Genomic DNA, 13,041 nt, shown 5'->3' on the forward strand with positions numbered 1-13,041 from the left:
GCCTGTTCCAGTTTTCAAATTATTCATTTACTAAAAAAAAAAGAAAAAAAAAGGTATCACTCTGTGCTGCACGCAACAGAAAATACACAGCAAAATCCAAACGATCAACTGTGTCCATCTGGTTTCACCCCCCGCTGGGAATCATGGTACGGTCCATTTCTAACCTTTTTTCTCTTTGCTGGTTTCCATCTCTCCGCTCTCCTCCAGCCATCCATCACTCTCTATGTGCTTTCACACATTCTCATTGTGTTTTCCGGGACGCATATTGTGCAGATTCGTCACCACAGAATGCAGTTGAAGGTGCAATAGCATGTGTGTGTGTGTGTGTGTGTGTGTGTGTGTGTGTGTGTGTGTGTGTGTGTGTGTGTGTACATGCACACAACTACTCTGGGATGTGCGCTTTCTTGCCTTCTCTCCCATTTTGTCGCTTGGATTAAAAAAAAAAAAAAAACGTCTGCACGCAAGCGAGTGTGAATTAATTGTGCGCGTGTGTATAAATGGTAACTGGTGGAACACACGCACACCTGCACACACACACACACACACGTACACACACGTGCGCGTGCACGTCTTTCCACACTGCGATTAGTCGTCACGCCTCCCGCTGCGCAGCGCAGATGAGCAACATGCCAGTAAGAGAGCTAATTCGACCGCCCACGCCTGAATTTATAAAAGAACTCGTTTCATCTGAGCGTCTGCGCGCAACAACGCGACGCCCCGCAAAGCACAGGCTCATCTCTCCATGTGATGCTTGCAGGACTGGGCTGATGGCTCCTGCAGCGGCGTTTAGGCACTGCACGTTTGTAAGGTAAACGGTGGGTGTCATCTTCCAAAGGAAGCCGGAACACCTGCTTTTCATGATCATTCAGGTGATGTAGAACAGATGAGTCACCAATTTTTATTTATTTTTTTTTTTTTTCAATACCGGCTCAGGTGGCAGCAGTGCAATTTAGATGCTCTCACTTGATTTTTCGCTAAACACCGAATTGAATCAGTTACTTCAACTTCACAGGCTGGATCATTCCTTTGGAAATGAAACAGGAACAAGAGGGAGGAGACAGAAAGGAAGGAAGGAAGGAAGGAAGGACGGACGGAATGAAGGTGGAGATGAACTGAGGAGGTAATGGAGCAGAAACCAATCAAGCGTCGGTCTTCAGCCTCAGCAGAGAGAAAACAAGCACCCCCATAAAAAAAAAAACAGGTCAAATTGGATCCGTCCGCCTTGGAACCATCCATTCTGTGAGCAACTCAGGGGGGGGAGAGGAAGAGTCTGGCTGCATGGTGCTGAATCCATTTCTCCGCCAGACTCGTGACATTCCTCCACGGCCAGATCTCTGGCTGCTCCTCGGCTTTCTTTAGTATCAGGGGAGCCGAGTCTTTGCCTTGATTCTGCCGATCCTTCTCTTACAGTCATTTACTTCTCGCTTGCCCATGGATGTGTGTTTGCTTGAATTGGTTTCTATTTCTTTCTTTCTTTATTTCTTTCTTTCTTTCTTTCTTTCTTTTTTTTTTTTTGCAATTTTCTTATCGTAATTAAAAAAAAACACTGCAGATTGATTCCAGCCATTTCACTAAGTTGCGTTCGGGTCACCTGGTATAATCGTTAAAAACAGCAATTGCGACGCCATCGCTCGCTTTTACCACAAAACAGGAAATGAGTCTTTAATATTATTCTTTTCTTACTTTCTTTATTTCTACTCTGTGTTTTAAGTGACAACAAACTGGCTGAGTTCAAAATGAACTTGTAAACACAGCTTCAAACCCAGGCTGAGGTCCAGGTTCAAAAGAGAAAGTCTGCAGAGCTGCCAATGACCATGGAATCACCTTTTAAAAATGACAACCAGCCAAGACCATCATCACTAGCTAGCTACCACCAAGTGGTAGGTAGACACCAAGTGGACAGGGGTGTGAATTACAACCAATAAAAATGACAAATGGCCTTAAAAAAAAAACATTGCTTACGTCATCGTTGCTCAAAATCTGTCAACAGCAGTAAATATTCCGTTGTTTGCGCGCGGCTGAAGGTGGCACACATTCACGGCCCCCTATGTGCACATATGCGTCACGTTGGTTCAGATTTGGATGGGCACATTCCTTGAATGTGTGCGTGTGCGTGTTGGCTGTCAGTGCCAGCGATGGGCACTCACACACACGGGATATGACAACTGATTGGCAGACGGACCACCAACATTCGTCACAGCCGCCGCGGAGGACATTGTCAGGCTGTCAGCAGGAGTTTATGCAGAAGGCTGGTGTTGTGTTAGGATGATTTGACCTATTTTGTTATTGTGCTGAGTGACCAACAAACAGGTTTAAAAAAAATGCCTGTGTAATGTTTTATTGCAGTAAACATCACATATTCCCTGCCTGGATTTTCCTTCACGCATAACAATACACATTAGCCAGCCAGTGACCTCGAGGCCTGCAGGAGACATTCATGCACCATTTAGAAGTATGAATGCAAGGTGTACTGAAGAGCTATCTTGGTCGATTTCTTTTTCCCTCAAAGTAACCTACAGAGGATCATTTTAATCTTTTTGCACCTGCAGTGTTTGCAGTCGCAATTGATTTTATGACAAGTGGCTGCATAGCTGGAGGTTAAGACTCTCATCTTATGGCTACATTTATTTTTTTCCCCAAGTTTTCCCTCAGGCTTTACACAATAAAACATTTTTTTAAATAGACAGTGCAGACTATGTGTGAATCATTAACAAAGGGGTCTACACACAAGTGACTTTTTGCATCTGAATTATTTCTTCTGCTGTGACAGCCACACTAAAAATTAACATTAGTTAAAAAGCAAACTAGTCAACTTCTTGCACAATTGTTCATTTTAAATATATTTTTTTACGAAGAAATGGACAGAATTTATTTAAAGGCCGTAGATTTGGAAGGCGGAAGGCGGGAAACAACTCACTGCCATTTGTTTGAAGTATACCGGTGGGATAACCCCTGAAATGCGCACAAACTCACACACACACACTCGTACCTCCACACACACAAATATAGCGAGCGTAGGAGTTTAAAGGCTGGAATGAATGAATGAATGAATGAATGAGAGCGGTGACACCATAAAAAGGAAATGAGAATGAAGAAAAAAAGAAAGCGGGTGTGAGTCATTCAACCTTTTACTCCATAATCAATATGAGTCATATCTTTTATGCTTGTGTGTGCGTGTGCGTGTGCATGTGCATCTTATCACTCTAAACCTGTATAAGAGGAGAAAGAACCGCGCCCACGAGTCACTGGGTTTGTGGACTTCAACGTGGTCTGTAGCGAAGAAATAATGCACAGAAACAGCAAGAACAACACCTTAGTAGCTGACATTAAATCATCTGAAACGCTAAGAGGACAGTAGAGACTCACAGCTCGGCACTGTGCAGTGTGGTAAATTCTACGTGCAAACGTCATATAGCATGTAACCCATGGCGCTGGTAAAAATTCAACCTGAATTGCAAATCCTTGAGGAAATCCTTTGTAAAACAGTAAGTAAGGTCAGGCTTTACTCCTCGTTTGACATCTGACACAATACAAGTGCAGTGACAAATACCTAAAAAACACAATACTTTATAGAAATACAAATATATTTAATAATTTTGGACATTGCACAAGGTCCTGACACTAGTCCTTGAGGAATGCCATCTCAATGTATTATTTTTTATTACTTAATTACTGCATCAGTATCAAAAACTAGATACTGATGACTTAACAGCATATTAAGTGCTGCTACCATTAAATAAAAAAAAAATTAAAAAACCCAAAAAACAAGATGACTTAACAAGGCTGATGATCCGGTCTGCAGCTGCGTCCCGTCCTCCACCTCAGTTAACTAGCGAGCTTTATGTCACTCTAAGACACTATTACACTAGTCAGCCAAAGTGGCCTAAGAAGATTTGGAATGTCTAAACTGCAAATTGCTCAAAGAAAAATCCCTCATTTTGGCTCAGCAGCAACACTGAGCTTCAGCTGATGTATTTACACACGTGCGCGCCCGCTTCATCTCGTCACCGCCTCCATCTTCTGTCCGCGTGAAACAGCTTCAGTTTCCATCATCTCGGCGACTGAGGTTGAGAATTCTCACGGCTCTCCGGTCCTCCATTACTGCCTTCTCTTCTTCAGTGGTTTTAATCGGTGCCGGAGCCCCATTTTGTCAACTCCTTGTGGCTGCAGGGCAGCAGGACGGGCTGCAGTACCGGTTCCCCCGGGAGCCAATTTCTCTTTGTCATGTGCGAAGTTATGCACATAAATTATTCTGGGGAGCGCGTTTTAATGAACTCCTCTCGCACACTGCCGCATGTAGGTTTTGACTCGTTTTTTTTTTTTTTTTCTATTTTATGATTCATGCAGTGATCTCATATACTGTACTACTACTATTACTACTATAAACACATTTCTAGCCACGATTGATTTTTAAACTGCTGCTCTAACACAAGGCAGAAATCAAGCAGTTTTCTGCCAGTGAGCAGTTTGGAATAAACATCCAAATTTAAGTTTTAATTTTATTCTTTTGTCATTTATCAATTGCAGTGAACCACGTGAAAAAATGTACCCAAATTTCCCCTTGCTGTCTAATTTATACAAATCCGGGTCGCTGTGTACAAGACGCGAAAGATGGATGAATGATGGATTTCATCTCGGAGGCCACAGACCGAGACGGCTGCGTGTCCTCAAAGACATTTCTTTTTTCTTCTTTTTTTAAATTTTTTTTTAACAATAATCATTCATCCTTAATCTCCAATCATTCCCACTTTCTGCCATTTCAGCAACGTCCCCCTTCGAGGGAATTCCTGCACTCGACGCCGCCGACCCTGCACCAGTTCGTTTTTTCCGACTCGTTCAGAGTCACACGTTGTGTCTCTGCGGGAGTCTCTCTCTCTCTCTCTCTCTCTCTCTCTCTCTCTCTCTCTCTCTCTCTCACTGCGCTGATAATCAGCTGTGAGGCCCAGGGGGAGGGAACAGCGCTCCTCGCTGACCCATTTAAAGGCAACACGGTGGAGCGCGAGATGAAAGTAGGACAGGAAAAAAAAAGACCAAAGTTAAAAAGAGCCGCCGCAGCCTCCGCCTATGCACACACGACGCTCACGCCACTCAGGCTTCCACCCCGACGTGTCTCCGCACACTGTCAGAGTCGCCGCCATTTTCCGAAGCGGCCGCGTGTGACGGTAAACCCCTTCGGAGGAGGGCGCCACCTGATGTTCGCCGAGAGCTGGTTACATTGGCGCGTATGAATCCTAAATCTCAGGATCGGCATCACGTGCAAATGGCTCCAACTGCTGCAGGGGTGCAAAGTCGGGGATCTATTTGCGGAGGATGTCGTCACCTGCACGTTTAAAATATTTAGCGCGGCGCAGCGTTTTCCCATCCGCAGTTGCTTTCCTGCAGTTGGACAGCGAGGAGCGAACGCGTCGCTCGCGCCGGCGCCTTCCCGTGTTTGTCTTTCCGTCCGCTCAACTCGACGTCAAACTTTCACCGTGGCAGGTGCTTTGATCAAACAGAGAGTCAAGCAGTTGGGTGGGTGTAGGGGGTGTGAGGGATTGGGGGATGGGGCATAGAGGGATGAGAAGACCAAAAAAACAAAAAAAAACAAATGCAAGGAGAAAGAAGAGAAGGTGTCCAGGCAGCGATGTAGCTCCTCGGCGCAACACGAGGCAGAGAAGAAGAGGATATTGGGGAGGAGAAAGGTAGGAAGGGAGGAGAGGATGAATGAGAGGGACACAGATTGAGGGGCGGAGGCGAAACCATGAGGGAGGAGAGACGGAAGGAAGAGGAAGTACAGGGGAGGAAGAAAAGATGAAGACGAGAGACAGGCGGTGTGATGATGAGAGGAGGTGTTGGAGGAAGAGGGGAAACACATCGAAAGCGCTGCTTGTGTGAATGAAACACCCTCAGACAAACTCAGACTCAGACTGACATGTTTGGGAGCTGCATCGCTAGAAAGAACTGCTGCCACTTTTTCCTCAGTCTTGACAGCGAGTCACAGCAGTCTCAGCCACACAAACGGAAACAACTCGAAGCGACACTCGCACCTCCCGTCTGACTGGGCTCGCCAAGGCTCCGCCCAGCCGCACGTCAGCAGCAGGTATTTGAGGATCTGACCGCTAAAACTCGGCACGCAACGGCGGCAGGGGAAGCCGAGGGAGGGGAGGGTGCGGCGGGTGCGGTTCGAGAGAGTCCGGGTGATGATTCCAGAACGACGGGGGGCCAGAGCCGCTCGTACAGACGCCTTTTCACAGGAATGTTTGAAAGGAATTCGAGTCATTAAAGAAAATTGATGGTATTTTGAGTTTCCGGTAACACTCTCTATGAAGGTCTAATGTACAATGCATTATGAGTGGCTTTATAAGGCATCATAATGCCTTTATAGGGCTTTATAAAACATGTCATACATTTTCATAAAGATGTATGACAACTTGTGACAGTGTTTAGAAATTATTATAAATTGATATAATGTGGTATCAGCTCATCATTCATAATGTTTCATACCTCCACGGCAAAGTGTCACTCAAGTCCTGGATGGCATACCATAGTATAACTCCCATTTATAAAGAATTAAGACGTTGACTGTGGGCTCCAGTAAAGTGTCATGACATGTTTTATAATCCCTTTATAAAGACATCATTCCAGAAGTGCCGACACTTTCCTTTAAGCTCACAAAGTCATCGTCTTAAACATTCTTTTGTAACTGGTAGTCATACTATGGTATGCCATCCAGGACTTCAGTGTCACTTTGCCGTCCACCACTTATAATCATGTATAAACATTGTCAAAAGTCGTCATACATCATCATGAACATTTGTTTTATAATGCCATGTAAAGGCACTTGTAATGCACTATACAGTAGACCTTCACAGAAAGTGTTACAGAGTTTTCTTTCAGATACAAACGCAGTTAATGAGCGATGATCCACATGGAAAACGTTGTGGGACTCAGCTCCTGATCAAGTCCATTATTTTCAGGATTTCACTGTAGCTCGCGGTGATGCTGATATTATTTGGCCTGATTCTGTGAAGCGAAATCAGCCCATGCCACAATCTGAACATTCTTCACGCCATCATCACCGAACTCGTTTGGCTTTAAATGGTTCCACCACAGTGACGACGGTGCCTCCATCACTTCCTGTCAAAGTCGTCTCACAAAAACTGTTCACTTCAGCGCAAACGCTGCACCGACACACTTTCATATTTCAAACGTCAACATTCGGGGTGGAAAAATTAAGTCTGTTTTTTTTCCTCAGGACTGACTGACTGCTGCCGACCACACCTGCAAAAAAAAAAAGTTACTTGCCTTGCAGTTTTCTGAATACATATTTGATGAATTCTTTAAATAAAACAGAGGAGGAGTCAGGTTGGGCTGAACAAGTCAGAAGAGACCGAGAGGCAGACCTGGGTGAGCCGGGACATAAAAAAGAAAAAAGGAAAACGATTTGCGACAAGAAAGGGAGACAAGAAATAGAAATAAAAGGATAAGTGTAAGGGAGAGTGCGAAAGAGGGGATGAAAAGGAAAGGGAAGAGGAAGTGGAGCGAGCAGGGAGGCTATATTTACACTCAAAGCAGGACCACGATCAGAAAGTCGGCAGTTCGAATCCCACCTGGAGAGATCTGGGTGGCAGACAGGCAGAGAGAGGACGGGATGAGAGGAACAGATGGAGAGGAGGTGGCCGGACTCGGAGGAGGAAGAGGAGGAGGGAGAGGAGAAGAGGTAGAGGAGCCCGAGCCGTTGTATTATTAATTGTCGCGAGGCGTCCTGAAGTGCAGCAGCGAATCCATTAGGAGCTCCGTCGCTCCTTGTCCTCTGGTTCCAGTTCCGGTTTGCTTCTAAATACAGACGCATGACTCACACTGTCCCTGATTCCTTCCTCTGACTGTCCTACTGGTTCATGTGAAACTGCCCAAACTGCACAGCAAAGGCTTCGGACATGTTCATTCTTAATGGTGCCATAGTTCCATCATTTTAGTATGTGAACAAATGGGATTTAGAGCTATGCAACATACTTGTACGTGTACGTGTAACTATTAACGTATAACTATTTAACTACTAACTACATATATATATATTTACTCACACACTCATAAATATGCATAATATAGTGTATAACTACATAACTTTGAGTAAACCTGAACCTAAATTGGTGGGTTGATCACTGTGGTGCATTTAGAGTAATTTGTAATCTTATGTACATATTGTACATATCTATGTATACACACGCGCATATACATATATACGCACACATATATACATATAAACACATATACATGTAAATCTATATCTATATCTATATTTTTTATATTTACATTCATATACATTTATATTTTACATACTTTTTTTTTTTTATCATTAAAATAAACGAAATAAACCAAAATAAATTCATTTCGAAAAAAGTCCTGACAAATTTGGCAACCATTAGCTGGCAACCAAACAGCTTTCAGACACAAACTGTAAACTTCAGACAGACACGTGCGTCGTAAACATGTGCACCTTTGAAGCGAGCGCGGAGGAGGAGGCGGCGCCGGCCGCTGTGAACCGGGCCGTCAGCAGACGGGGCAGACGAGGCAGCTTAAACCTTCTGACTTTTCTGTTTCACTGCCCTCCCGCCCTCCATATTTCATTTCGTCCGCTATTTTTAAATAGAAGGAGAAGAAGAAGAAGAAAAAAGTCTTAAAGACTGAATTATTGATAGCAAAGCGAGCCTCGACTTCACGTTCCGCCGTCACGCAGCGTTCTTGTACTTTCTCGAACACAGACTGCGGCCGCGCTCGCAGGGTTGACGGGTACATTCATTTCTTGGGACAGAACTCTGTTGGGTTCTTTCACACTGTATAATTCTGGTTCGTGGCAGAAAGTGGAGGGTCGCAGGTGGGTTTTAGCATCAAAACTAGCCTCCACAACAACAGACTTAATCAGTACCGATTCGTTACATGATTGATCGAATGAACATTTAAAAGTTTTGACGCAGTGCACACTATACTAATATATGCATGTATAAGTACACAAATAGGGACACCGAGAATTTGTTGCGTTAGAAGCAGATTCACACTTTGAGCTCTTTTAGCTAAATCCAAACGAGCGCGCTAGCATGTTTCGAACCTAAGGTTGCCTGTTATCATCGTGATGTTAGCAAAAAGAAAAACATTTAATGAGTGGTGACATTTTATCACCATACAGTTCATCAGTACCAGAAAAAAAATACTGGAGTTACAGCAGCTAATGTGAAAAGCGCCTGCCGCCCATTTTGAAAATGTCTGAGGCAGAACAGCCTCCATTATTGAGAGCGGCATCGTCGTCCTCTGCTCTTTTACCAGACAGGAAAAAAAAAAAATGGAAAATATCACAAGCCAGTATTTTTACACCTTAGGAGACAGAAAGAGTTTCGTCAGGCTCTTAATCGAGACGAACAAATTTAGCTTTTCTGCCCTACATTAGTCAAACCTCCTTAGCGTGGGGGGGGGGGGGGGGGGGGGACTGCGCTCCTGTGATCTCACCGCTCCTTTGTCGTCATTTTTCCCGCTCGCGCTCTGTTCTCCCCTCGCTTGATCACTCGTTCTAGTTACTGACGTGCGCGCGCCCGTCTTCCCTCAGGACTGAAGGCTGCACGTGATTCAGCTCTACATGTCTGCCTTCCCCTTCACCCTCTCTCTCTCCATCTGTTCCCACTGCTTCCTCACTCTTAGACTCACTTTGTGTTTTTTTATTTATTTTTTTATTTTTTTGGTGCTGTTTCTTTAAATAACGCTTTCAAGTCACAGTCAACGCAGCCCTTTGTCCTGTTTTTGGCGTCTCACTTCACTTTAACGATGTCACTCTGCGGCTGTCTTTGCATCGCCTTTGCAAGTTCAGTCTCTTTTGTTCACGGATCAGTTGTCATTCTTGTACGATTTCCTGCCGAGTGTCGTCCTCCATTATCACATTTTGCTTCGTGTATCGGTGAGAAAAGGATTTTTTTCTTTTCCTGAGTGTAATTACATCTTCTGCATGCCCTTTGCTCTCTCTGTTCCTGTTTTCTGAAACACTGTGCTGCTGTCTTTTATCAATGACGCACGCGCACATACACACACACACACACACACACACACACACGCACACGCACACACACACACACACACACACACACACACACACACACACACAACCAAACAGTTGTTTCGGTCTCTGAATCCGTGCAATGCTTATAATGGCGCAGATTCCTCACGGTCTAAATAACTCTTTGATCCGTCCTCGCTCTGCCCTGAGTGAATGTTTATCACAGTCTAATGTATTAATAAATAACACTGTACATTATCTCCAGGCGGTGAAAGTACATCACGGAACGGTGCTGTGAATCACTGGAGTCTCAAAAGTCCCCGAAGGAATCGTACTGCGTTTAAGTAACCCGAGCGAGTAGCTCCGTCACACTGACTGACACGCTTCCCCGCTGTCAGCGGCTCTCTGTCTTTCTGATTACATTTCTTACCATTATTCACTCAATGAATCTTTGAAATGAATTAGCCTCTTTTTTTCTTCTTTTTTTTTTTTTTTCTGTCAGTCATTTTTCAGTCTTAACCTTCCAAACCTTGTGTTTTTCCATCTCCTTAATTTCCTCGACAGCAGCACCGGCAGTGTTGATTCACAAATGATATGACGAGCATCTTAACAATCGACAAGAATTCTCCCTTGTCGACCTATAGTGATGTGCAACATTGGCTTTGGCGATAATCATGACAAATTATATTGTCAAAATTAAACAAGACAGTGTGGTGTCACACTGTCGATCTTCCACGTTTGTCACTTATATTAGCACATATGTATATCATTTGATGTGGCATTTTACATGAAAAAAAGAGGAGACAACACAAAGCTTGCCAAAAAGAGTAAGCCGGTAGGAGGGTAAAAAGGAAAAAAATGTGAAATGAAATATAATCTGAAAGAAGTGTGTGGTGATGATGACAAAAGAGCCAAGGCAAAGATGGGAAGTTGGGCTCTAACTGCATTCAGACAGTGTCCTCACTGGGGAAGGAGTCCAACAGTGAAATGAATAGCGATTTCTTTTTGTGCTGAAAGGTATCGATTGTCTGGGAGGAGATGTTTCTGAATGAGCGTGCCTGTGTGTGTGTGTGTGTGTGTGTGTGTGCATGTGCGTGTGTGTTGTCCTTAAATATATGTTACGCAACAGGTTTCTCTCACACAGCAAACGTATGAACACATCAATTGGCCGTTCGCAAGCAGCAACCCATGCACTCGCAGTCGGTCCACTCACCTCCACCAGATGCGGCGTTGGGTTGAAGCCGCACAGGTTACACACTTGGCTGTGACACTGCGTGCAGCTGTTGTAGTTGGGGGGCTCGGAGGTGCCGATGTTCAGTTCCGTCTTGCAGAGAGGACAGTTCACTTTAGGCTTGGCGGGCTCTGGCGCGGGTGCCGGGGTGGTGGTGGGCTCCTGCTTTTGGGCCGCTTTATGCATTTGTTGGTTTTTCTGTCCTTGGGGCCCTTTTTGTTGGTGCACCGGTGACTGTTGCATGCCCTGTTGGTGCGACATGCCCGACTGCTGCTTCTGGGTTGGCGCATATGGCCCACCCATTTGAGGACCTTCCATTTGGCTTGGTGGGTAAGGACCACCCAACTGACTTGGCCCATGAGGTCCACCCATCTGACTTGGCCCATGAGGTCCACCCATCTGACTTGGCCCATGCGGACCACCCATTTGACTTGGCCCATGAGGTCCACCCATCTGACTTGGCCCATGAAGCCCTCCTACCTGACTCGTTGCATGGGGTCCGCCCATCTGACTTGGCCCATGGGGTCCACCCATCTGTTTCGGTGCATGGGGTCCCCCCGTTTGGCTTGGAGCATGAGGTCCACCCATTTGACTCGCCGTGTGAGGGCCTCCTACCTGGCCTGTTGCATGGGGTCCACCCATCTGTTTCGGTGCGTGGGGTCCACCCATTTGGCTTGGTGCATGTGGCCCACCCATTCCAAACGTTTTGGCACCGGAGACTCCTGGCTGCTGCTGTTTGTTGTCAGGAGCTGCGTTACTGAAGACCACCTTGCCCCGGGCGGGGCTCGGCTGGGTGGAGGCTGTCGGTAGAGGGTCGACATTTATCAGCGTGCTGGCCTGATTGAGCAGCGAGGCACCGAAGCCAAACAATTTGGTCAGGCCATCCTGGGCAGGTGGAGGTGCATGACTCTGGGGTCTGTGCGCTGGGGAGGAGCCCGCACTTCTGGTTTGGTCATGGTGCCGCGCCATGGACTGATGCATTGGGGAACCTCGACCCAAATCGGGCTGGGACGGCGCCTTAGTCAGGCCAGGTAGGGGTACAGCACCAGGGTGTGGTATCCGAGGGCCACCAGGCTGGCTGGGGCCTCTTGCTGGAGCTACACCTGCTCCTTGAGTGCCAGGACCTCTCTGGGAGTACTGGTCAGATCTCATGTCTTGCTGAAAGGCTCCTGTCTGAGCTTGGAGGCCGCCAGGACCTGGGTGTCTCTGCAGGCCTGGGGAGGTATGAGGCTGATTCTGTAGTCCTGGCTGAGACCCAGGGTACGACTGGCTCTGAGACTGGGGATACTGTTGGGATTGGGGGTATGGCTGGGACTGGGAGTAGGGTTGAGTCTGGCTATAGGGCTGCTGCTGCTGCTGCTGCTGCTGCTGTTGCTGCTGCTGCTGCTGCTGCTGCTGCTGCTGCTGCTGCTGCTGCTGCCGTTGGCTCGACTGGCTCTGGGCCAAGGGTTTAGTCTGTGCTGGTACCGGCTGCACGGGCTGCGCAGGCTGAGGCGTTGGCTGCTGAGGCTGGATGATGGGCTTGGCTTGGTGGGACGGAGAGTGAATCTGCTGTTGGCTCTTGGAGCGAGGCGTGGTCATATCAATGCCGAGAGCTCTCTGCATCTGACAGTTGAGACACAGCCACTCCTGGACCTGCGAACACAAAGCAGCGGGACAAAGGTCAAATGGATTTCTCATCAGCGATGTCAGACACAGAGGAAAACAATCAAACACATGTTGCGACTAACCCTGGTGGTTTTTAATTTGCTTTATCGAGGGGAGTAAGCAAATTAAGATATATTAAGTACTG

The 13,041-nt window shown here is 46.3% G+C and overlaps 1 protein-coding gene across 1 annotated transcript in view; it reads right to left on the reverse strand.

Annotated features, from left to right (window-relative positions):
* The window catches only part of bsna (bassoon presynaptic cytomatrix protein a), a 74,916-nt gene that overhangs the window by 42,179 nt on the left and 19,696 nt on the right, over positions 1–13,041 (reverse strand). Inside the window, exon 2 of the mRNA XM_076026125.1 lies at positions 11,232–12,884. Coding sequence (XP_075882240.1) covers positions 11,232–12,884 — 1,653 coding nt within the window. The remainder of the gene's footprint in view (positions 1–11,231; positions 12,885–13,041) is intronic.

Source organism: Nelusetta ayraudi, unplaced genomic scaffold (assembly GCF_046127955.1).
Source record: "Nelusetta ayraudi isolate G7.1 ecotype Tasmania unplaced genomic scaffold, CSIRO-AGI_Nayr_v1 ptg000019l, whole genome shotgun sequence".
NCBI lineage: Eukaryota > Metazoa > Chordata > Actinopteri > Tetraodontiformes > Monacanthidae > Nelusetta > Nelusetta ayraudi.